Raw genomic sequence first — 25,795 nt, forward strand, 5'->3', positions numbered from 1 at the left:
AGAAGTTGCTCTCAGGCATGGGTTCGATTCCTGCTTGAGCTGATTACCTGGTTGGGTTTTTTCCGAATGTCAGATAATCTATGGCAAATCCTCGACCTCATCTCGCTAAATAACCCCGCAGTTGATACAGCATCGTTAAATAACCAAATTAAAAAAATTGTTAAATAAATACTGGTCCAGATTAAAATTTGTAGGAGGGAGAGAGATGGTGAAGGTTACCTCCCTCCTCCTACCAGGATGATAATTTATTCTCCATTGAACTTTTTATGAAATAAATTTGGGAATATGTTTACTTTTAGATAACTTATGTATTATTATTATTTCTTATTCAATAGCTTATTTTTGTAAGATCGCGAGTTTTAAATGTTCAGTCTTTACAGACATGTTATGCGTTTTACAGTTAAAAGATAAAGAGGTCAAATTTATTTATTGGTGAGAGGTTTTTCATTTTTATAGCTCTTCTTTCTCTTCTCTATTGTACAATATCAGTACTGTGAACGATGAACAAGTTAAAAAAAAAAATCTGTAATTGCTTTTCATTTATGGTTACGAGAGTGAAAGGGGTAGAGAGAGCATGCAAGTCATTATGCTACATTTGCCTTATAGTTTGTGGCTAAGTTTTCACTTGTAACAAATGCTTTTCTGCTTTATGAGAAAATCAGCAACATTGTTAGCAAGGGTATTTGTTCGCTTCCATCTGAATATATCCTACTTAATCCTTCAGAGCTATAAAATGAATACTGCCTTAGAAAATTATAAAATGTTACTGTCTTGTTCTATAATAGATAGATATAAAAATATTTAATTTAAATGACTGACAGTAAAACAACATTACTTACAAATTAGCTACTAGTGCTATTCCATTTTTCAAGCATGTACATTCAGTTTAGGTGAGCTGAATTTGATTTTAATTGCCAATATAGGTTTTCTTGAGGTACTCTCGCTTTTCAACATCACCGTCTTAGTCACTGTCATCACCAACAGCATCATTTTCATCTCACTATTATACATTATTACAATAGACTCTCGATTATCTGTAATACTTGGGAGTAGAAAAACAACGGATAATTCAAGAATGTTCCAAAGAATTATTCAATCATTAAAATACAAATATACTATGAACTTAAATTATTTTAATTTAGACCATGAATGCTACACTACTCATCAAAATAATGTCAAATAAAACGGTGTTGAATTCACTTCTCCCTTAGTACTGTAGCTTGTTTTTTTTACATATCATACTACGAATTTTCCAGGGTGCAATGTTAGCTGAAAAGCCAGTGTGTCTGCTTTTATGCTGGTAATCTGGGTGCGAATCCTGGTGGGTCCAACTAGAATCTGTGGTGAACAAAGATGGTATTTGGTGGTAGGTTTTTGCTGGGTACTCCTGTTTCCCCTACTGGCATTTCATTATTGCTCTATTAACCATCATCATAATGTATTATGTACTTCCTCTCCTATGATGCATCAAGGGCAATGCCTTCATGGTGGCTAAAAGAACTACAAGCTTCAGCAGAAGCATTGCATGATTTCTGTATTGATTCATAATACTACAATATACACATTTTCGTTTTTCAGACATTGTTTGGCACTAATAAAAACCAATGAATAACATATATTGTGTAAGTGTGTAAGCATTCAACACCTAACTCGACTGAAATACAAAATCTAGTCACAAACCAGGTCCACGAAGTACGCAGTTTCAAGGTCATAACCCTGTCATTGTTCACTGTTTGCGAGGATGTACAGCTGAGATAAAAAATTTGCAACACAAAAAAAAGACTGTGGTTAATCTGCAAAGCAGAAAATCTACTTGCAGATAATCGAGAGTTTGTTGTATTATTATTATTATTATTATTATTATTATTATTATTATTATTATTATTATTGTTGTTGCTGTTGTTTAGTCATCTGGCCGAAGACAGTTTTGAACCTTATCTAGGTAACACCAATAAGACATTACTCGTGAGGCAACTAAGCCAGGAGATAATGGGGTAGGGTGGCCAGTTCCTTTCCCCCTCCATTTTATACATTGCTGACTAGTAACATATTACACTAATGAGACTTCAGATGTATACAAACAATTTATTGATCTCCCTCTGACACATATCATCAAGTGAGATGTGCTGCCTAATAATACCAGGTGGACGAGACGAAATGCCATCACTTAACCAAAAGTCTAGCGGCCCCCGCATGCTATAGGAGTGTTCTTCCTACCGTCGAAGCGTGATAGTAATATGCGGTATGATAAAAACATAAAAATCTTACCGCCATAGCGATAGTAATATGAAGTACAACAAGAACATAAAAGCTTACCTCACCCTTGCAAGTGCTGGATATGGTGGCCTTCTGCATTCAAACAAGCTTCGCATCTTTTGAGCATATTTCTTGACACTTTTTTAAGTTCATTTTCACTAATGTTCCGCACTTCTTGTTGGATATTTTCCTTAAGTTCATTCAAGGTGCGAGCATTGTTTCTGTATGCTACACTCTTTAATGTCCCCCACAAATAAAAATCACAAGGATTTAGATCGGGTGACCTGGGGGGGGGCCAACACCACAAACCATGACTCACAATGCGATCGCCGTAAACATTAGAAATTGCTTGCATTGAAATAAGTGCAGTATGTGCTGTCGCACTGTCCTGAACAAAGTATATGATTCTTTCTCCTCATCTGTGAGCTCCGAGAAGATAGGCTGCAGAATCAGTTGAACATAACTTTCAGAATTTGTAATGTCCTCAAAAAAGAAAGGGCCTATTATTCTCCTTCCTGATATGGCACACCACACACCTATCTATTCATCATGTAGCGGCAATTCTAAGCTGTTATGGGGATTTTCAGTGCTCCAGTATCTATTGTTCTGACTATTTACATAACCAGTGAGGTGGAACCATGCCTCATCATGGACTGATTGAATGTACCAATAACAAAAATGAATCTTAGCTGCGTCGTCAGGGGCCAAAAGCTGGTGCACTGCACAGGTTTTGTATGGTTTTAATTTTAATAGTTTAGTGGCTAGTTGAACAGATGTTTTAGACACTCCTACTTGGTGCAAAAATTTGTAAGGCTTTGCTCTAACCGAAAACCTATTTCGTCCAATTTCTCCTCTGTTAATATGTTAATACACGTTTATTCACACGGGGCTTCTTATTTTGTACAGATTCTATCTCTTTGAACTTGTTTACTAGTCGATATATTGTTGTTTTATCTGGCACAGGGGAATCGGGAAATTGACGATGGAACTTATGGCGACATCTTCTCCATGAAGACTTTTTTCCGAAAGTATTACAAATAAAAGTGCGTTGTTTTGTACTGTACCTCATGACACAACTTACACACTTGGCAGCTCAGCACAAAACTGAAAACTATTTTCTGCAACAATTTGTTGCGTGGGATCTGGTAGTCTGAGAATATTCTCTCGATTGTTGCACATGTCTGAATAAATTGGCGGACTAATCATTGCACACAAGAATAGTAAAAAAGAATTATGAATTATTGCTAGATTTCTGTTAATCATTCAATTAGACCTTGCGAACTAATTCATATGTACATTGCGCAGAATCTAGTCCGAGAATAACAGGGCCATAAACCCAGGAGCAGGTAATGGCACTCCAGCAACTAGTTTTCTACAGCTTTGGTGCCATTTCGTCTCGTCCACCTGGTAAATGTATATATCAACCACAACCTCAATAAGGGGTAATTATTATTATTATTATTATTATTCTATTAAGGTTAAACACAAATTAAGGCAAGAAGAGAGAAGTTATAAACTGGAAATGTCTATATTTAATTAATTTTCGCAAGTACAAATTCACTAATACCCATAATAATTGAGAGTTGACTGTACAAGATATGGATGGTATTTCCAACTTGTGAAAAGCTACCCTATATCATGAACCATGCACGTAAGGTTTAGCAAGATAAAATTGCAAAAAAAAAAAAAAAAGTAATAAATTCCCCTACCATGCATTATTGAGAAGTTAGAAAAATAGATTCCTGAACTAAAATCTAAAGATAAATTTGGTGAAAAATATAAATTTTTGTTAACTAACATATAATCAAAAGTGTAATCACTTTCCTACATCTATATACTGTGTTAAAGAAGTATATTATCCTCTTGTGGAAAAACAACTGGATATTCACCAACTTTTTTAATCTTCAAAATGTACATTCCATAGTGTCAACTGCAACCATAAATACTGACTGCAATGACTTAAATATAAACACAGTTACTATTCAAAATGTGGATATTATACAAAGATGCAAAACATTTGTAAATACTGTATAGTGTACTACGATTATGATAATTTACAAATAAAGAGGTCATAATTATTCAAAATTACACAGACACATACAGGTAAACTCCTACAAGCTAAGAAATTCAAACTCTAAATATTAAACTAAAATTATTGGTTAATAATACTGCATTCAGTAATTATTAATGTAACAATGCTCTGTCGCTAGGGATGTCTTCTCACAAATGTTACTGCAAGCAACAGGTCATACAAATCACTACAGTAGTAATAATACTAATAATTCATAATAAGAGTAATGATAAAAGTTAATTTCCTAGTTTTAGAGGTCTACCTAATTGTACTAAAAATATTAAATTCTACGTATCAGCTATTTAGAAAATCTGTCTGGACAGTTTGTTTTTATAACTACTAAACTACAGAAAGAATGGAAGGACCTTGGAAGAAGCATTTCTATAGCGAGTTTCATTTTAAATTACTGTTGGGTTCGTGAGAATAAAGTTACAAGACTTATCATGTAACAGTACTAACTTTCATAATAATACAATATTAACTTCTTATAATGTAAATAATTTTGACGTGTTCTGTGCTTGATACATGACCTAAATGCCACATCTAAATTATTGTTGTCATTATTATTATTATTATTATTATTATTATTATTATTATTATTATCATTATTATTATTATTATTATTATTATTATTATTATTATTATTATTATTATCATCATCATCATCATTATAATTACTTAAAATATTATAGAAATAATCAAAATGAAAATAATATTCTTATAAAATATACATATATTATTTACAAGAGCTAATTCCTCTGAAACTAACTCTCGAGATTCCTGCAGAGTAACAAAAATATTTTGAAATTTTACTACAGCAGTCATAGCAAAGCAATTATTGTATTGCGAGCATTTATTAGCAAAAGTTGGCAGATTATTTTAGAAAGTTCTCACAAATTTAATAATAATCATTCATTGAATTCAATGTAAGAATTTCACGAAGTCCTACCACTTATCATATATTTTAGAAAATTTAATACTCCTTAACTCAAACTCTTTTTACGAAAAGATCACTGAAAATGTATCATGAATGTTGTATGTTCCAGTGGGAAGAGGAAGAATTAAGTCAAAGTGTAAACTCCTTTGAAAATAACAATCTTTGATTATAAGGCTTGAAAAGAAAAATCGAGAGTGATATAACAAAATTTTTCAAGAACTTGTAATGTAAAATAAAACAGTCTATTGATATTTGAATAAATTTACGTTTTTCTACTTTTCACCATTGCCAACTGGAACACATCCTATGGCTGCTTACACTGTCTGCCCAATCAACGGTTATGTGCAAGTAACCCTAGGTGGCAGGTAGTGACTTTGCATATACTGATAATGTTAATAGAGGTGGGCACTGCCTGCCACCTAGCACCAAAATAACTTTGATTGAGCAGGCAGTTTACGCAGCTATAGGATGCGATACAGCAGACAGTGCTTTTTACGTAATTACTAATATAATTCTGTACATTATTATACGAATTCATTTCTTAAACAACTGGTTCTCGATTATTTGGCAATCTGCACGAGTTTGCATTAGACCTATTATTAATCTATTAATCAACGATTTCCTGAGATGTGAATTTGTTCTTCATGCGGTAAAACAACAATGATGATGTAAACTATTGTTTCCGAACTGAAAGAATAGTCTTACGTAAAACATTTAAATATAACACCAGTTTTTATCAAATATCTAGGTCATAAAAAGCTTAAATATTGAGAAAAACTTCAATCTGATGGTTACACAAAAGATGTGGACATATTTATTTCAAAATATAAGAAAGATGTATAATTATTTTTCATGCGGCCAAAACTAAAATTATGATTTAAGCAGGGAATATTTGCTATTATAATAATAATAATAATGATTTATTTTAGCTGGCAGAGTTAAGGCCGTAAGGCCTTCTCTTCCACTCAACCAGCAAAAAGAGTATATACATATGCATGAACTTACAAAGAATTCAACAATTTGATTTAGATGAGAGTTACATGTAAACAGGAGTTATTTACGAATTAAACAACAAAATACTATGAACTATTAATTAAACACTGAAATAAACTGTGTAGCAGAATTAAGCTAAAATACATAGAATGTTAATATATTTCAAATAATATTAGATAATAGAAAGAGATTATTATGAGACAATTTTGAAAATACAGCACAATCAGGATGATGTCTAAAAGAAAGAAGTAGCAATGTAATCAGTGATAGTTTAAATCAGTATGAATGGATATTGTAAAATATAGTTTAGAAATAATGACTGAGCTTATGTAAAACAAAGATCTAGTCTAAGATTTTCTCAGTCATCTAATAGAAAATGGTAAATTTAATCTAATAAATAAACAAAAGTTGTGGATATGCTTATATGAAAGTATAAGTAAATAATATTAAAGCTATTAGCAAAGAAATGCTTCTTCGGTAGTCTCAATGCTAAGCAAGCCAAGTAGTAAACTGTTGGCTTCTTGAACTGATATGGTAAGCTGTACACAACACTCTGCGCGTCCCGTGGGATGCTACCTTGAGCGGGGAGGCAGGAATCCTCACCCGGGACCTCACTCCTGCCACTCCCTGGCACTGTAACCAGGTTCCAATTCACATTCAAATTGCCACCAACAGTAAAATGAACATATCTTGAATGTAGCAACCACTTTCAGCAGAGTTCAGTGCACATGTCATGTAATTGGTTGGTTCCTTGGGTTTAAGTGTGGGGTGGTCCACTTATAAAAAAAGGCACACAATGCAGAATGGGACACAAGTGGCATAAGGAAGGTAAGTGTGTTTAATGCTATACTACATTATTGTTATTCTTTCCATTCAGATGTGTAATGATTGCGAAATACACAAAATACTGGTGAATTGTACTCAGCCACATATTTTGTTTATTTTATAATTATTACAGTCCTGAAAGAACAAACCACGTTTATGAATACAATGCATGCAGCACTTTTCATTTTGTTCATTTCATGTTGCAATTTACAAACCACCTTTCTCTAACAAGATTTCTAATTACGTGCTGATATTTTCTGTCATTTTAATTGTGTTCATTCCTGTTATATGGAAATTAATACAAAACATTTCAAATTAATATTTCAACTTTTGAAAAATCTGAAATATACTCTCGTTGTGCGTGCAGTCAATGAAAATCAATAAAATAAAATTAAAAGAATTTTTAATAGGAAGTCTCATATGAATAAACAATTTCCACAAAAATGTTATATTTGTTAATAAGAATACAAGTATGGAATTGTACAGATCTGTGCGATATCTTGTGACAAGTATATTAATTTCATAAACTGTACTTGGGACTTCGATGAAAATGCATGCATATACAGTAGAATCCCGATTATCCGTCACCCTATTAACAGATTGACGGATTATCCGATTGTCTATTTCTCGCATTTTTTTTCTTCAGAAATAAATAACTTATATGAAGTAGGCTACTGTTTTGTACATGAAATTAGTAGGTTCTACATATGTTTCGTTAGAGAGTGTTATTACACAGCATTGTCTACTATTCGAATTATCGTTCTATAATATAACTTGTATATGTCTTCCACGGGTGTTAACAGAAAACGTGTTGTGCTAAGTATCGAAAAAAAATGGAAATAATTGAATGGTTTGAGAAAGAGAAACTGTGGCTCATCTCGCATCGGAATACGAGAATGGAGTTACAACTGCACGATTTAATAAAAAAACAAAACAAAGATAAAGTGTAAAAAGTATGTAAATCTACAACATAAGACCTCCTTTATTCCTATCTTTCCTGAGACAGTCATTACAAAGGGCTTCCTTGTCCCTTAAAAACCCGTCGTTGATAACCACACTTAAATTAGTGGACTTCCGATCCACTGCCTAGCGAGTTAAATACAAGACCATGGAGGAAATTACAAAATCTTTCACGATACGGATTATCCGATTTTTTCGATCAACCGTTCAGACCATTCCCTTCATTACCACGGATAATAGAGGTTCTACTGTACTCAGATCTGTACGTGAAATGCACTATAACCCCAATAATATAACACAATTGCCCAAAATGCATGGCATAAGCTCCAACATTTATTTATATAAGTGGACACTTATAAAGAATTTTGTGCTGCTATAAATTTCTCACATATCAAATGCACAGAATATACATCTGTTATGTTAACAAGGTGATCTTGTGAATGAATTACATGTATCAGCAATTTATGATGTCATTATTATTTCTTAAATAACATCTTGGACTGAAATGTGACAAAGATTGGGATACATGTATATCATTTTTATGAATACAATTTCACAAAATAAAAATATTTCAAGCATTTGGGATACAAGGTACCCATCACTGGATCATTAAATTCATAATACAGGAAGTCCTCAGAAATGAATAATACTGCAAAAGCTATAACCTGATGTGCAGTTACGATTTGTAATAAATGATTCTTATAAAGCAAATTGTTAAGACTTCTGTTTGCCTTATGTACTTCGAAAAATGTCTGGCACAATAATCTATAACCTTAATTGGATGAATTTGGCTATTTTTGAAGAGTCATTTTAGCATCAAAATAAGTTATTACTATTTTATAGTAAAAATTAGTATCATTTCTTTTTTCGAACTATTGTCAGAATACTAATGAATAGTTAGTAATTAGAAAACTGTAAAAATACAAAACTGCAATAATGACTTTTGTAGTAACCTGTATAGGTAGGATGGAAGGAAACTTAATGCCGAAAATTTACTAATTCTAAGCAATAAAGGGAATAAAAAGTTTGATATCCAAAAAGCCACATTGCCAAAAAATAATTTGTGTGTTATTAAATCCTGATTGTAATAACGAAAAGGCAAAGAGCAACCAACAACATTTTCTCTTTTGCAATTTTTTTCATACACCAAAGTGTTTCGACATAAATTCACATTAAATGTTTATGTGAAACTATTTTTTCCCTTCGGTAACATTAGACGTGACATCACTTGAGTTAACGAAAGGGTGAGTTCGTTGTAATTAGTTACTACTGATGTAAAGAAACAAAACCTTGGTGCGCACATCATGGTTTAGTCTGCTGTAAACAGTGCAATAGTAAATTAGTAACTTGGGGGATTTCGCCAGATATGAATATTTAGACATGCTACACATTTATGAAGGAGGACGTCAGAATTCAATGGTTGCAACTCAATTGTACTAAGAGAGATATTGAAGGAGAAGAGTAGCGACTGGATCCCTCACAAAAACAATGCAGAAGAGGAGATTTTGAATCTTGTGGAGGACCCAAGTAGAAGCAGTCGTAGTATGGGACTTATGATGGATGTATTTCATTGAACTGCACTTCGAACATTGAGAGAGCGAGATATTCTTAACATCTTTAGCAGGAGTAATGTCTCACAAAGGCATATTTTTGATCTCGAGTAACATTTCATCAATGGCTTCTGAATCAGAATTCAGAAGTTATAGATGCGTTTTAGTGACAGATAAGATTTGTTTCAGGAAGGATGTTACGTGGACTCTTTAAAATCTACAAACCATTTATCAAGTTAATTTTTAGTTGTGCTTTCTTCTCAATGTTTGGGCAGGGATTGTGAAAATTTTATTAGGCATAATGTACTCTGTCAATGGCTATATGTATTAAATTTTATACCCATTTTTGTTCCGATAAGTTTTGTTAATTTAACAATATTTTCTTTAAGTCAGTCATAAACTTATCTTATATAATAATGTGATATTTTTATTTCATTCTACTTGGTGAACGTTTTTGGCTTTGTAGCCATCTTCAAATCACTGTTACCTCTATTGAACTCTTGTTAACTTTGTTTTTGTGTTCAAATAGAGGTAGTATAACTTAGCCTGACTGGTGTTAATGAATTTTATACCCATTTTAGTTCCGATAACAAGAGTTCAATACAGGTAACAGTGATCTGAAGATGGCTTACAAAGCCGAAAACGTTCATCAAGTAGAATGAAATAAAAATATCACATTATTATACAAGATAAGTTTATGACGGACTTAAAGAAAATATTGTTAAAATATATGTATTAAATTCCAGCAATTTTCTTAAGAGATATTTCATCCTCATTCCCAGGAAATGCACTACTTGAAATAAAGTGGAATGTGTGATTTCTCCTTGATGATGGACCCATTCACATACCTCACAGATGTCACAAATTCCCTTGCTGAGTGTGGGAATTCTGTGAACTGGGCACAGAAGTACTTAGATTTCTTTGTGGTGAAATGAAGAACAGAGTTAGTGCACAAATATAGAAATATAAAGACTTACAAAATCCCCATGAAGTTAGACAAAATGAGAATGTTTTGATGTGAGTTCAGCAAAGTTGGATTCATAGGTGTGAGGTGCACGTAGTACATGTCAATGAAGGACATTTTCAATATTTGATATAAGTTTCATGCTTTTGTAATTTTGTCTTCTTATGTTAAAAGTTTGTCTCCATTCAGAACAATGAATTTTTATTTTGTCTGTTGAAAGGTTTTTTTTTTTCCCCTGTGATTTTATATAGTAGGTATGTTTGATGTATGAAAATGACAATTAAAAATTTTGTCATTATACAATGTTATAACAACAAAATAAACATCAGAACATTATTATTAAATACCGATTCATAGAGAGGAAGAAAAGTGAAAAGAATGAATTGCTATATCATACTGTTTTGAACCAATAAATTATTGAGATTTGCAATAAATTAATTAGTTTAGGAAATTGTATATTTATTATGTATACCTACTTTTGTATATAGATCTTTTTTTTTTAATTATTAAGTTTTGTACTTCTGTGAACTAATATCAATAAATCTATCACTATCACTATATCATACTGTATGTTTGCAACAAACTGTATTGACAATTAAGTCAAATGTGATAACAAGTTCAATAGTTGGAGGAGGGTAAAGAGTTCCTGTTGTCCTGATGTTATAGAGTAGGTTATTTACAATAATTAAGTGGAGTTTCCAGATGTTTCGTGATACAAATTTTAATTTTAATATTTTTAAAGCTGAAAGAAATACAAAAAAAAAAGTGTCAGGACTCTTTTTTCCTTAGTGTGCTCTCTTATCACTTCTTCGATAATGAGTTCCCTTTCACTCAGAATAGCCTATTATAAACTATAATGAATATAAATAATGGTCAATTTCTCTGGGGATGATCGAAAAGGATGAATAGGATTTGTGAGAGGAAATTACACATAAATGAACTCCGGTAGTGAACTTTAAAGTGAGAAATATATAATTTTGTACAATAAATTGTAGTGTTTTAGCATTATTAAATATTTTATATGTTGTTGAAATAGTAATCATATTTATAGCTCGAAGTGATTTGTTAGACTTCTTAGTGAAATGTGACTTTAATTTGCATAATGAAACAACTTAGAAAAACATATGCATGACATGTTGTTTTAGAAATGCATGGAAGTATTGTCACGGTATGTTTGGATCTTTAATATTGTAATCAGACAGAATGAAAATTCGGCTATCTTTCCTCTATATGTATCTTTATAAAACGGTTTCCGGTGTATCAAACTTTAACTATTTTGGTGCGCATGCGTCGACCCACTTCCACCTCCTTACTTGAATGCTCGAGGGGAGGGGGATGGTCGTGGAGATGACAGTTGGAACGCGATGTCAGTTGGGACTTGGCCTGATACCGGTAATTAAGAAGGGAGAATCAACTCATTTGAAGAGATCAACCAACCGAAACTTGACCTTTGCTATGTGATAAGTATACACCGGAAACTTGGAGACTGTGATTGTGAGACGGGTTATGTGTGGGTAAGCAGATTTTAACAGATATGTAAAAAGGGGCTCCCGCTAAATGAAATAATTTTGTTATATATTTTTCTGAAAGTTTGCTGTTTATTCTATTTAAGAGAAAGATTATAATTAAAGGGAATATTCTTGTTATTAATTGTTTGAAAGTTGCCGCTAATTCTATTTAAGAGACAATTATAATAAAGGGAGGTATTGTAAAATTTGGATTTTTCCTTTTTCTGAATTTATTTTGGTTTTCAAAGTTTCCTTACTTAAACACTGGTGTAGTGAGGCAACATTACAGTATTTATCTGAGGACTGCCTGCATGATAATCAATTTATGAGCCAACCAACTTCTAAATCAATGTCTACACATAAAAAATACAAGGTATAAAAATTAGTGCCAAGTGCCACTGGAAATGCATTAATGCCAGTTATCAAAGAGGGAGACTTGTTGCATAGATCAAAACCTGGCTGCAGGAACCCAGCAAGTGACAGCAGCATAGCTGTTTGGCAGAGCACTCCCCCTCCCACCCAACAGGGCACTGGTCAAACTTTCTGCCACCAGACAGCACGTCAACCACCATTAATACATGTTTAATTTCATATATTATCCCAAATCCCAGCCATCACACATTCAAAATTTTGGAACACAAGTGAAGTTTATACATCTTGATTACACACTTTTAATATTTGCATCACTAATGATTTGGTGAATTCGTTGCTGCACCTCTCCAAAATCTGCTATGTGCATTTAATAGTAATATGCATTAAAAGAGCGGTATGTTGAAGTTTTCATGTTCGAGGAAAAGTTTGAAAAAGCGAAATGTAGTTGAGCTTTTTTAATTTCCGAGAATTGAAAGAAAACATACCGCTCGTGTATCATACATTATTTTGTGCGAAGATCGTTTATTACATACCTGAAAGAGGAATTTCTAGTTAGTTGCAATGAAATCTCCATCTTGGTTTCTATTCAATGACGGCAAATTTGCAAAACAAAAATATCTATCTTCAACATTGTTGCTTTAAAATGTTTTCTGTGTTTACTATACTCCAGCAGGCCGTGCTATACATCTGTCTTTTTTTTTTCCCCCCAGTCTATGATGAGTCAGGAATCTTGTTGATTTTTTCACGGCTTCCTTAATGTTACTTGCATCACAAATGCAGTAACTTTAGTGGAGTTGCAGAGTTTACTTAATTTTTGCAAATATTTAAAAACAATAATAAACAGTGCAATTTAGGTGAAATTGCAGTGGTAAGTTTCCAATTTATAATTATTACTATATTGAACGTCTCTAAAAATAATATGTTAAAAGCCTAAAGCAGTAAAATCAATATGTCGCTTAAGCGGTAAGAAGAGGGAAATTGTTATGTGTGTTAGGTTGGGAATACTGAATGTGGAATTTTAGACTTTCCACGTATTGGTTTTGTGCGGAAACCAAGCAAATACGCACGATCTCGAAACAAATTTTTCAGGAGAAAGAGAAAAGCACTATCACTTTTAATTTCCTTGATTTTGAAAGCTACTTTCGGTATAATTTCAATCATTACATGAAAAATGATGAAATTATACCGAAAGTAGTTTTGAAAATCAAGGAAATTGAAAGTGACAATGTTTTTGTCTTTTTCCTGAAAAATCTGTTTAAATTCACATAGAGGATTCTGAAGGTGCAGTGACGATTTGTTATATAAATAACTTTACTGTGTTAACAGAAACTAAATTAGTCATTAACTAAGGTAAAATACCATAAAAGACTAGATTATAAATCTGAAGATGGTCGAAATCAAGTCGAAACTAGTCATGAACCAAGGTAAAATACCATAATAGTTTCTATTAACACAGGAAAGTGGTTTATATAACAAATTCACAATTTAAGTATTCATATCTTGCTAATATAAAACTTAATACAATATTGCCTAAATATTACTAATTTTACTGTTTGTTAACACATTTTGAGGGCAGTAAACCAGAAAAGCAGCAGCAGTGGTAGCAGCAATATTCAAATTAAAAATGGACACATCTATTTTGTTGAATATCTTATGAATTTCTTTGTCGTCGTCGTCGTCGTCGTCGTCGTCGTCGTCGTCGTCGTCATCATCATCATCATCATCATCATCATCATCATCATCATCATCATCATCAAGTGAACTTTTAATGTCTGTCCTTCTCAGCTCATCTTTCCACCATATTTTAGGACTTTCATCATCTCTACAGGTTGTAACTTTTTAAGAAGCTCCAGCATTAGCCATTAGTGAAGTACATACCCAAAAACAAAATTTGGATCAACTGAATTTTCCAAGTTCCAAGTAAGCACTGAGTAAGCATGTTCAGTATGTTATAACTGCAACTTGGAAAATTCAGGTGGTCCAAATTTTGCTTCTGGGTCTGTACATTCTGTCCATGTTGTTTTTATTTAATCAATTAGGTCATTAATTCTACAAATATGTAGTTCCTGACGAATAATAATATTACTAATTTAATTACATACGTTATTTCCAGCAGTAACTTAATTTCTAAATTCTCAGTTTTATTTCTAACTTGAGTGTGTTTTACTTTGTTTTTGAGAGGTGTTTTTATGGTGTTACACCTGCATTGAAATTTATTTAATTTGCTTTGTAAGTGTTCTTCGTAATTGTAAGATAAACCATAACCCAAAAATAATGTTTTGAATATAAAGGCAATTAAATCACAATAAAAAATAAAAAAAATATTTCGCCTTTTTGTTCTGAAATTATTCGTCTCTAATAGTGATTTCATGAGTTCTGGTGGTAGAATAATCATCCCAGTTTGGATGTGTCCTATAGCATGCATGTTATTACCAACGTTAGCTGCAACAAGAAATACACTGACTCAGTCTTGTCGGGGGTAGTGTAGCAGCCACAGGCTCAGCCTCAAGAGGAAATATGCTGCGGCAGTCTTTACAGGGTACCAGTGCCTTGTGTTGTATATCGAACAAGTTCACATACTCTGTCACTGATCTGAAGAATTCAGTTCGTTCAAATCAGCAGCAAAGAAACTATCAATCTATCTGAGATACTAATAGAAGTTTCCTTTGACGTTTCTCCTTTCTTAATAGATCTACTTTCTCATTGTATTGTGATGCTAAAGAATTACAATTTCATATCTAGGTACACCTAACATAATGTACTTTCAGAATCATTATATAAGCCAAATGTATTTATACTTATATATCTTCGACAAAATATATCATGGTCCAACACAATTATATTATATGAAGAAAAGAAAATAGTAATTTAACCATGCCATATATATACATATAGTAAAATTAAAATTGTGAACAGAATCCAAAAATAACCTTATTAATATATTTAATTATAAAATGCCTATAATATAGGTTTTCATAGTGATTATATATATATATATATATATATATATATATATATATATATATATATATATATATATATATATATTGTGACAGCGACATGAGATTCGAACTCATGACCAGCGTCCTGCAAGAGAGCAGATCGCGCGTGGGTCGACACGGGCTCCACGGAGCACTGAGGGACGGCGCGCGGCGGAGAGAAGAGAGGGGAAAGGGCGACGTGGCGAGGGAGGTTGCCCGTGCATCTTCTGCTTGCCTAGAGAGGCCGAGAAGTCCGTCGAAGTGGAAAAATCGCGAATTCGAACTTTCTCGGTTACGTCGCTGTGGTTATAAATTACGGACGTGAAGGAACGACAGATTCATTCATGATTAGTTCAGTCAGTAAGAGAGTGAACAGAGCAAGCCAGCCAGTCTTGTGTACCGGAGTTCGACTTGAGTGTGCGTCTGCAACTGTGTGAGCATTAGAAGGTCTGAGTTCGAGTGCAGTGGACCGCAGTTGGAGGGACCTGAGTTCGAGTGCAGTGGAATGCAGTTGGAGGGACCTGAGTTCGAGTACAGTGGACTGTCTCTCTGAAGGTCTGTGGTTCGAGATACTGTGAACTCGAGTGACTGAGCTAGAAGAATTGTGAACTGAGAACTGACAGTTCTGATTTGTAAATAGTGCTTTGTAAATATTAGTTAAGATTAAAAATTACATTGTTGTTGTGTAAATAAAGTTACAATATATATATATATATATATATATATATATATATATATATATATATATATATATAAGAACATGTGGTTTCCAAATACGTGCTGAGACTTTAACATTCTCTGGTGTTTATAAAATTTTTACTTCAACTGATAAACAAAACAGAACATTATATTACTCCTAGATTGATCTCTGCCTGTTATGCATTAAGATTCTTATCTTCTATTGGTAATATAAACACCCTTAAAGTGGCATACTTTGCATATTTTCACTCTATAGTCAAATATGGATTAATATGCATGGCAAACTCCTCTGAAGATAAACACATTTTTGTTTCACAAAAGAAAACTAACTATAAGGATAATGACAGGTGTGCATGAAAAGGTATCCTGTACTAATATTTTCTAAAATTTAGAAATCTTGATCTCACCTTGTAAGTATTTCCGATGTTTTATGTTAAAAATCAAGATACTTTTAGCATTGATCAGGATATTTATAATTTTAATACTAGACACAAATCATATCTCCATTTACCCTTTGTTAGTCTTAGCTGTTACAAAAAGGAGTTCATTACTCACATATTACAGTTTTCAATTCATTCCTTAATTATTATCTTAAAGATTTGAAGGGCCAAGAGAAAAATTTTAGAAAAGAATTAAGAAAATTTTTCCATATTCATACCTTATACTCAAATGATGAGATGTTTATGCTTGTAAATTAAACTAATCTACTTACTTTGTATTAATAATTATGTATTATATATTTTTGTATAATTTTTTACATGTTCTACACATAAAAATTATAATGCTGATGTAAGATCTATAAAATACTATGAATGTAATGTAATGTAATGTAATTTAACGTAAAAGGTTCCATCACTAAGATCATGATACCTATGATTTTAAGGGTTGCTTGCTGTCCAGTTGTTTGAGTTAGCCAGATATAATAGACAATAAGTCTGAGCACATGAATAGAAACTTCAAATTTTTTTCTGAATATGTTATGTTATGTAAAAAATACAAATAGAAAAAAATATTAATTTCGAGTAGTTAATTCAATTAATGATAAAACGAGATTTAAAAAAAAAAACTATATTGAATTATACTAGGTCTATCAACGTAACTAATTTTTTCATATCTAAAATTAGCAAATGAAAGTAAATGCTGATATAATATATAGCACACAATTCTCATTATTTTAGAAACCGAAATAGTGAAAACTGATTAACTTGAAATTCGAGCTAATTTTCTTTAAATTAGACTACTATCAACAAAACGTTTCTTGAACTGCATTTTAAGTCATTAAATGTTGTTGTTTTCTAATGCCAGGCATTTGACAAAGTCATTTGACCTCTTGCACTCCAATATTTTTCAAAGATATTATCATGGTCAGCCAATGAAGCACAGATTTTGAGGTGTTCCGAATCCATTGCTTGGTTTGAGTTGCACAATGGGCAGTTAGGGGACTGATATATTCCAATTCTATGCAGGTGTTTGGCCAAACAGTCATGGCCTGTTGCCAATCTAAATGCAGCACAGACGATTTTCGAGGTAAATCGGGAATTAACTGTGGATTATGATGCAGAGAGTTCCATTTTTTCCCTTGAGATTGTGTTATCAAATTTTGTTTGTTCAAGTCTAAGTATGTAGATTTAGTAAATCTTTCCACAGAGTAATACATATATTTAGTAACAGGTCTGTAAGTAGCAGTGATGCCCTTCTTTACTAAAGCATCCGCATTCTCGTTTCCCAGGATTCCACAATGGGATGGTATCCATTGGAATACAATTCTTTCATTGAGTGATATTAATTGAGAGAGCATTTTAGTTATTTCGGTTGTTTGAGATGAAGGTGTGTGTTTAGAGACTATTGAGAGAATAGCTGCTTTGGAGTCTGACAATATAACTGCATTCTTAAATTTATTGATGTGGCATAGAAGATTCCTGAGACTTTCACTTATTGCAATGATTTCTCCATCAAAACTTGTTGTTCCATATCTGAGAGATCTATAAAGTGAGAAGAGACAGCATGTAACACATGCACCAGCACCTTGTTCTCTGGAGATCAAGGATCCGTCAGTGTACAAATGAAGCCAGTTTTGTGGAGGACACCTAATATTAATTGTCTCTAAAGACAATTGTTTCATTATTTCAGTGTTTACTTCAGTATTTCTTCTGTTAAATTTAGATTATACTCTATATTTAATAGAGTTAAAGTATTAATTTTTCGCATAAGAATAATTTTTTTCCCCTTTATTTTGAACACATACATTAATTTTTGCAAACGAAAATTCGTGAAAAAGGATAACAATTAGAAATTAATTATTTACAGAACACTGTGCCACCAGTATGGCTAAAATCTGCATCTGAATAATTTATTCCTTTTAGTTCCCTTAAACGCAGTGGATAGAGAGCCTATTGCATCCCATTTTGTACTATATTTCCCTGTTTTGCCTGTCAGAAATCTCTATGGCAGACCATTTCAAGACAGTGTTTGAGGGCTAGGGAGCCCGGACGGTGTCCTGTGTCTGCCCAGGGCAGACACACACTCCTCTCTGTAGCTGAGGCTGTAGTAATGTACGAAAGCAATCATCAACTCTTCTCCTCGTCTATTCGATGAAATTCTTCAGGCACTGCTGGGTTACGCATTCCGTCAGTCATTCATTTATCCATATGGTGTACTATCGTTTGTGCTTAACTGTTGTGAACAAGAATGAAGAGAAGTGCGTCGACAGTTGGTTCAGGATTTAACCCCTCTTGGGATGGCTTATATCTTGTCTAATCTGACGACAACAATGTTCAATGTTTAATATGCCACATCAATGTATGGGCGAAAATGTACAACATTAAGCGTCACTCTGAAGTTAAACATTTTGATACCCACACTCATATTATCGGCGAAGAGAGGAAGGCATTAATAATGAAACTAAAGGCTGAAATACAGTCTTCTTACGACGAGATAAATATCATTTCAACTAATTAAATAATTACTCTAAAGGCAATATAATTAAATTAATGGTTATAGGGTAAGTTTATTTTGAACAGTTGTCAACAATGTATGAAATTATTATAAAACGTTTGTTAAACTGTTAAAGGATTTTGTGTTCGTTTAACTATGTATGTATTTTTTGTATAGTGACAATGTCATTAAAAATTCATTTTTCCCCTTCTTTTGCAGCACATTGAGTAAGCCAAGTTCCGAAAGAGCTGTCCATGCAAGCTATATTGTTGCCCTAAATATCGCCAAAAGTAGCGGAATGTTTGTTAAGGAGTGCATGATTTGAACTTCAGAGATATTGTGTCCTCCATGGTGATGTTATTTGAGTCAATTAGTCTCTCTCCACAATCTCTTGCCACGTGCAGGAACTTGGTGAACGTTTTTATGACGCTCTTTTCTGTAAATGTTGAGCAGGCTCCAGTCAAATCACAAAGAGAACTGATAAGGTTTCAATGTCACACAATTTTGAAAGCCAGATATTACAATATTCCAGGCGGCCTCATTGAGTTTTATAAGAACTTGGAAAAAAAAGAAGAGTTCTCGCGTGTGCACGCATCGACATGCAAGTTAATTGCTATGTTTGGCGCTACATACCTTTGCGGACATAATATATTCTCAGTCATGAACCTGAATAAGAGTAAAATTAGGTCATGTTTGTCCGATGTTGCGTTGGAAGCAGTGTTACGCATTCATTCTGCTCAAACAATTTTCCCTGATATAGCTAAGTTGGTGAAATCAAAGAAATGTCATTTGTCTTTCTAACTACAGGAAAAAAAAGGACAATTTTATTTTGTTGTATTATTTTGTAAAGGCCAATTGTTGTAATTCTTGAATTCTTTCTATGTGTCATAAAATGTGCCATCCATACACCTCATTGGCACACTCCACCCAATGCATGCGTGCCTCCCTCTCAGCGATCGATATTCCGTCTCTTTCCTCCTCACTTGCTGTCTCTCTCCAGGGCTCGGTACGGCTCCTGTGAACCTAGGGCTGCCACATGGCATCCTGGTGGCTGCCCACTTGGAATGGTCTGCTCTATGGTATCACTAAAGATTGTCCAGCAAAGATATTTGCAATCTTAATCAAGATGCTAGTTCACAGAAACAATTGTCCATAGAGAAAACAACCTGATGGAACGAGGAATAGGTTTAACTAGTTTATAGTTTTACTTCCCTTCTGAACAAAGGATGTTACAGCTCTGTAAAAATCAATCATCTTATAGGACGAAATGATAAATTGTAATACACACCAAAATTATATTTTAGCAATACAGTAACTTCTCTATATTCTGAGCAGAGTTGGAATTGAATTTTACTATAAATTTTTATAAGATTATAATTTTCAACTGTATACGATAATGCCCTTTCTCTTCTTAGATTATGCTGTGGGTTCAACCCCCCAATATCTATGAGTATTGAAATCTTAATAATCTTAATAATAGATGGAATTAATTCTCGTGTTTGTTCGAAGATATGCTTTGTATATTTCATGCTTTTGAGGTAGTGTAGTAAATTTTTCTAACAATAATAAAACTGAATTGAACTCTTTGTATAGTGGGAATACTATTACTTTCAGTTGATTTTCAAGTAATTATTTCCAGTATAACTTAGAAATAAAAAAGCCGAAAATATTGTAAAAAATTAAGAGGTATTTAAAAATAGTTTTAAAAAATTAAAAATACACAGCAAAATCCTGAAGTTTAATAAAAATAATTTCCGGAATAGGTACCACTAATTTTTCCCCATTAAACATGCGGTTTGATATTTTATTTATGAGCATTATTGATAACCCATGGTTACTGCTTTACTATAGAGAGAAAATAAATGTGCTAATGTTCATATAAGCTACTGCGATAGAGATCTTACAGATAGCAATTTACTTGGTATTTCTCATGTCGAATTTCGTTAATAAAAATAAAATCTTTTTGTGAAATATTTCTGATGGAAAATATGTCTGTATTTTCAAACTTATTTTAGGTACCAATAATTTAGATAACACAGTACTGCTGTTTCAGAATATAGCATTGTGGTGAATAGACATATCATAATAGCTACCCACTAATATTTCCTTTTGTTCATTCAACATAGTTCAATTGAAAAGAGTGAAAGAGTATGGGGAAGGAGTATTCGAATTTTGAAGCAGAATTTACTTATCAAACTCCCACAATGATACTGTCGTAACTCCCAAAAACTGAATTTTGAGTTACAGGCAGTTTTGTAATTTTTATTTGATCCTCTGTCAAACAGTGGAACTGTCTTATCTCTAAGCTCAAGGGTAAAGGCTGCAGGACTCATATTGATACTTGGTAATCCTGATTTTTCGTATGACTTTGAAATGTTTATTTTGCATTTACTCAAAACTAACTTTGGTAGTTACAATATTATTATTTTAAGAGTGCGATATTGATGAATATATTAATTTTCATGAATTCTACTGATATCATGCTCCCATTCCCTAATGGTTTTTCGTTTAAATTTTCATTCCAATTGCAATAATAACTATTTATAAATTTAGAAGATTAATTACGGGCATTGTACTTTCACTTAACTACATTTCATAAATATGAAACTTTGTCACGTTCTCAGTTCAAAACTGGTTATCTGAAGTGATTTCTCATTTATAATAGCCTACATATTTTAATTTGTAACATATAAAAGTATCTCTATCTTTTTCATGTAATGTTTTATTAGTGTTAAAAGTAAACAGTAAGACAGAAGTCGTACTGACAATAGCTTTACAGGATGACATATCAAACGTTTTTATTTATGTATGTTTGAGCATTCAGTAAAAGGGTGATGTGTAGCAAAAATCAATATATTTAACAAATGTCCATTGCGATATCACATTGTGCAATACTATATAAGTTACTGTGAATACTCTGTGCACCCAATATTAGGAAAAAAAAGGAAAATTGACTGTAATTTGTGCTTTAAATAATGTGTGCACCCCAGTTTTTCTTCGCTAAATTCCGGAAAAAATATGCGTGGAATATTCATGTATATGTGGTAATACTGTAATGTGTAAAAAGTGATTATAGAAAATCTACATCGGGTTAAATAATTTTGTAATAATGCCAAAGATATTGTGGACCCAAGCATTACATTTTAAATTAACCATACAACGCGTAGTATATAAATGTCCTTAAAGAAAAGAAAATCCTAAAAAAAAAACTGTTTTTACTTTCTAGCAAAGACTTTAATTTATTCGAACGCCATTTCAGTAAGGGCACATTGTTAGTGGAATTGCTGCAACACTGACTTTCCATTTTGGAGACATAAGTTCAAGTGGGATTGTAGTGGACAAAGACAGTATTTTGGAGTAGATTTTCTGGAGATACTCTCATTTTCCTTTTTATAATCTCACAATTTCTACACAATTGACACTAGACCTGAGTTTAAATGGGATTTTAGTGGACAAAGACAGTATTTTGAAGCAGTTTTCTGGAGATATCTCATTTTCCCTTTTATAATTTCACAAATTCCACACAATTGACAGTTTTCCTTATTACTGATGCGGTAACAATGGAAGAAAATTACACTGATTTATCACTTTCCTCAAAAGAACAACTCACTCAATTTCTGTAGTGAACGTTGTACAGAGCAAATAACCACAAGGAATCCTTAACATTGTTGTCGAAGTGTGGATATTCGATTATGGCACCAAAAAAGATAAACAATTTTGTTACATGCATCCAAAAGTAATAGGATGTATGAATGTTTTAATTATAAATATATTAATCTACAAGTGTTCGTTATCTCTCACATTTCAATGGGAAAAATTATAGGTAGGTGTTGAAAATAAAAATCATTACCTGAAAACTTCTCAATAATTCTTGCACATGCAACATATATCCAACTAAACATAACAGATTTCACTTTTTTTTTTTTTAAATCATCCTACTTACTGTAATATTTTTCTCTAGTTATGCGTGTACAATTTTATTATTTCTTGTCGTTTTCTTGTATTTATAAATTACGATATGAGAATATCTAAATTTGTACTAACACTTTTCGTACACAAAGCTATCACACTTTCTACATACACAATAGACAAAATCTAAGATTCTATACACTCGTTTATCCCTACCAACATTTAAGGTTTCAGCAAGGAACTGGTTTACCCTGTCCACCACTGCCACAGCCGGTATGTTATAAAAATGGCTAAAATATTTTGACTAGCGACAGGCTTACCGAACCAACCAACCAATCAACTGGCTACGTCGCATGTCTAAACACAATACTGTATAACTAAAAACCTGCTGCAATAAACAAACTTGGCATCCATACCTTTGAGTTTTTTCTTAGGCACTGAAACAAAAGGGTTATTGAGATAAATGTCTGTGTTAGGATTTATGACACATTAAAGAGTTCTATTTTAATGTGTATATAAACAGTCAGACTATGATATGAAAAACAAATTGCATGCACGCTAATATGCACTTGTAAAACGTAATGATATACTGTATTTTCTCACATGATTTATACATCTTCTCTTGGTTATTATATATTTAAAATGCATTACACATAATCTAACCACATAAATATAATTTAACACATTAACATATTACTTTCAATGTGATTTTATTAATACATACCTACTAAATATTTACATTAAACTATTATTACTAATTGCAAATTAAAACATTATTTTACAGTATACATTGTTTTTGGTTTTGAAAAGTACTGTTTTAACTTCACTCTGGGTATTGTACATGAGACACTGCCTATTAATTGTAATTTTATTGTTCATGTTATAGTTGTAATCCCCTGGTAGAGGGGCAGAGAAGGCCTGATGGCCTTATCTCTACCAGGTTAAATAAATAAATACTACTACTACTGAATACTACTATTAATTAGCAGCTGTTAATAGTTACCAGAGACACTTCAGGTAAGCTTTGAGAGAATAATTTCACCAACAATGGATGAAGAACAATATTGAAAGTAAACCCGTTCATTCTCTGATGAAAAGAAGCTAATGCAGGTTCAGAACACAATTATTAACTACCACATGAACTACATCGTGTCAAAATACTGAACTCTAAAAACTGAAATATATAAAGATTCTAAATTTATCATGAACAATGAACATTAATAAATGAGCTAATCAAGAAAAAGAAGATAAAGCAAGTATGTATTGCATAACAAGAAAGAAAACAACATTAATGGCAAATATCTGCCAATAGAGAGAAAGAGACTCATCAATTTAAGGATTAATGAAGCATCCTTAAAATAGTGACTTGATGATAATTCTCTATTGGATATTATATTAACAGGAACTAACTTAGATGAATATAAATACAACAGCAAACTTATTGATCAGCAGAGAAACTAACAAGAATCCCATAATTAAATTGTTCTGTAAACTAATAACAATATAAACTGAAAGAAAAACATGAGAATGATAGTAGGCGTAAATAAGCAAGCAAAATATAGAAAAAACTTTTCCACAACATCACACACAACAAAGCTTTCTAGCTTTAATAGCCACGAACGCCTTACAGCAGGTCTCCATAGTTTGAGTCTTATGAACTTTTTGCCAAGTTACCAAGTAGATAACTGCGGAAAATCGAAAGATTTGTCCTGGAGTAATGGCGAAAAATATAATTTAAATGATAGTGTTCTCACCATTGCTTCGGTTTTGAATGTTCAGGAGCAACTTTCACTACTGTAAATATGTCAACGCATATATCATTTACTGTTTACTTATCAAGATCCATGCACATGACTAACTAACTATTCATAGTTGAAAGATATCTGACTATAGCAATAAACTTTTCAGCCACAAAATATATAATTTAAAATATATTAATTAATTAGTAATTTAAAAAGAAATCAAATAATACGCAACAGGTAAAATAGGTGCAATAAGCCACAGCACGAACTTTAGAGCTCAATTTTAAAACCTTTGAGTTGTACTGTAAAAGTCAATGTATTAAACAAATAGTATAGGCAATTAATATCAACACCTAACAGAATAAAATTGCTGTAGTTATTTAAATGTTTAAAATGATGAAGCATTAATTATTAAGTTAACTTAACTTTTGACATATAGTTACAATTTAATTAGAAAATAAAGTCATCACCTTTAATTATAGTATTTCTTGTGCAAATTCATATCATGAAAGTCTTAGCGATGGTATTTTTTTCAACAAGCTGTTAATTACTGTCTTTATTTAACACTTTAATGAAGACTAGAACATGTGAAGTTATATATATATATATATATATATAAAACTCCATTTATTGAAGGTATAAGTCTACTTAAAATCTGTTAAATTTCTTCTCTTTTTCAACACGTGTACTAAATTTATTTCAAATATACTATAATTCTGCTTAAAATCTGTTCGATTTCTTCTCTTTTTCAACATTTAATTAAAACGTACATCTGTCAACACAGTATTATAAGAAAAGTATTAGAGTCTATTATGCTAATACTTCCAAAAAGTAACAACCATTTTTATAACATATGAAACAGTTATTGGTTGAGAGTTCAGAATAAAAATTCTGATTGCATCCTTTCACTCTGGTATACACTGTAGTTATGTATTGCATTCATTTTAATATGTCGATTTAGTGACTTTATTTTCTAGTGTGGAAATTGTCGATCTCGAGATTATTTAACATCATCCTTGCTGAACAAAATATATATTTTCATCTTCAGATATCTTTTCACAAAGTTCAGGATGTAATGAATTCCATAACAGTGC

At 32.3% G+C, this 25,795-nt stretch overlaps 1 protein-coding gene across 28 annotated transcripts in view; it reads right to left on the reverse strand.

The window, feature by feature from the left end:
* The window catches only part of cac (calcium voltage-gated channel subunit cacophony), a 1,051,854-nt gene that overhangs the window by 425,742 nt on the left and 600,317 nt on the right, over positions 1-25,795 (reverse strand). For 19 of the 28 annotated variants that reach the window (XM_069834011.1, XM_069834019.1, XM_069833995.1 and 16 more), the window contains one exon: positions 23,376-23,396. The exons of the other annotated variants lie outside the window; for them this stretch is intronic. In XM_069834011.1, the coding sequence (XP_069690112.1) occupies positions 23,376-23,396 (21 nt within the window). The remainder of the gene's footprint in view (positions 1-23,375; positions 23,397-25,795) is intronic. 28 annotated transcript variants of the gene reach the window in all.

The sequence above is a fragment of the Periplaneta americana genome, chromosome 8 (genome assembly GCF_040183065.1).
Source record: "Periplaneta americana isolate PAMFEO1 chromosome 8, P.americana_PAMFEO1_priV1, whole genome shotgun sequence".
NCBI classification, from domain to species: Eukaryota; Metazoa; Arthropoda; class Insecta; order Blattodea; family Blattidae; genus Periplaneta; species Periplaneta americana.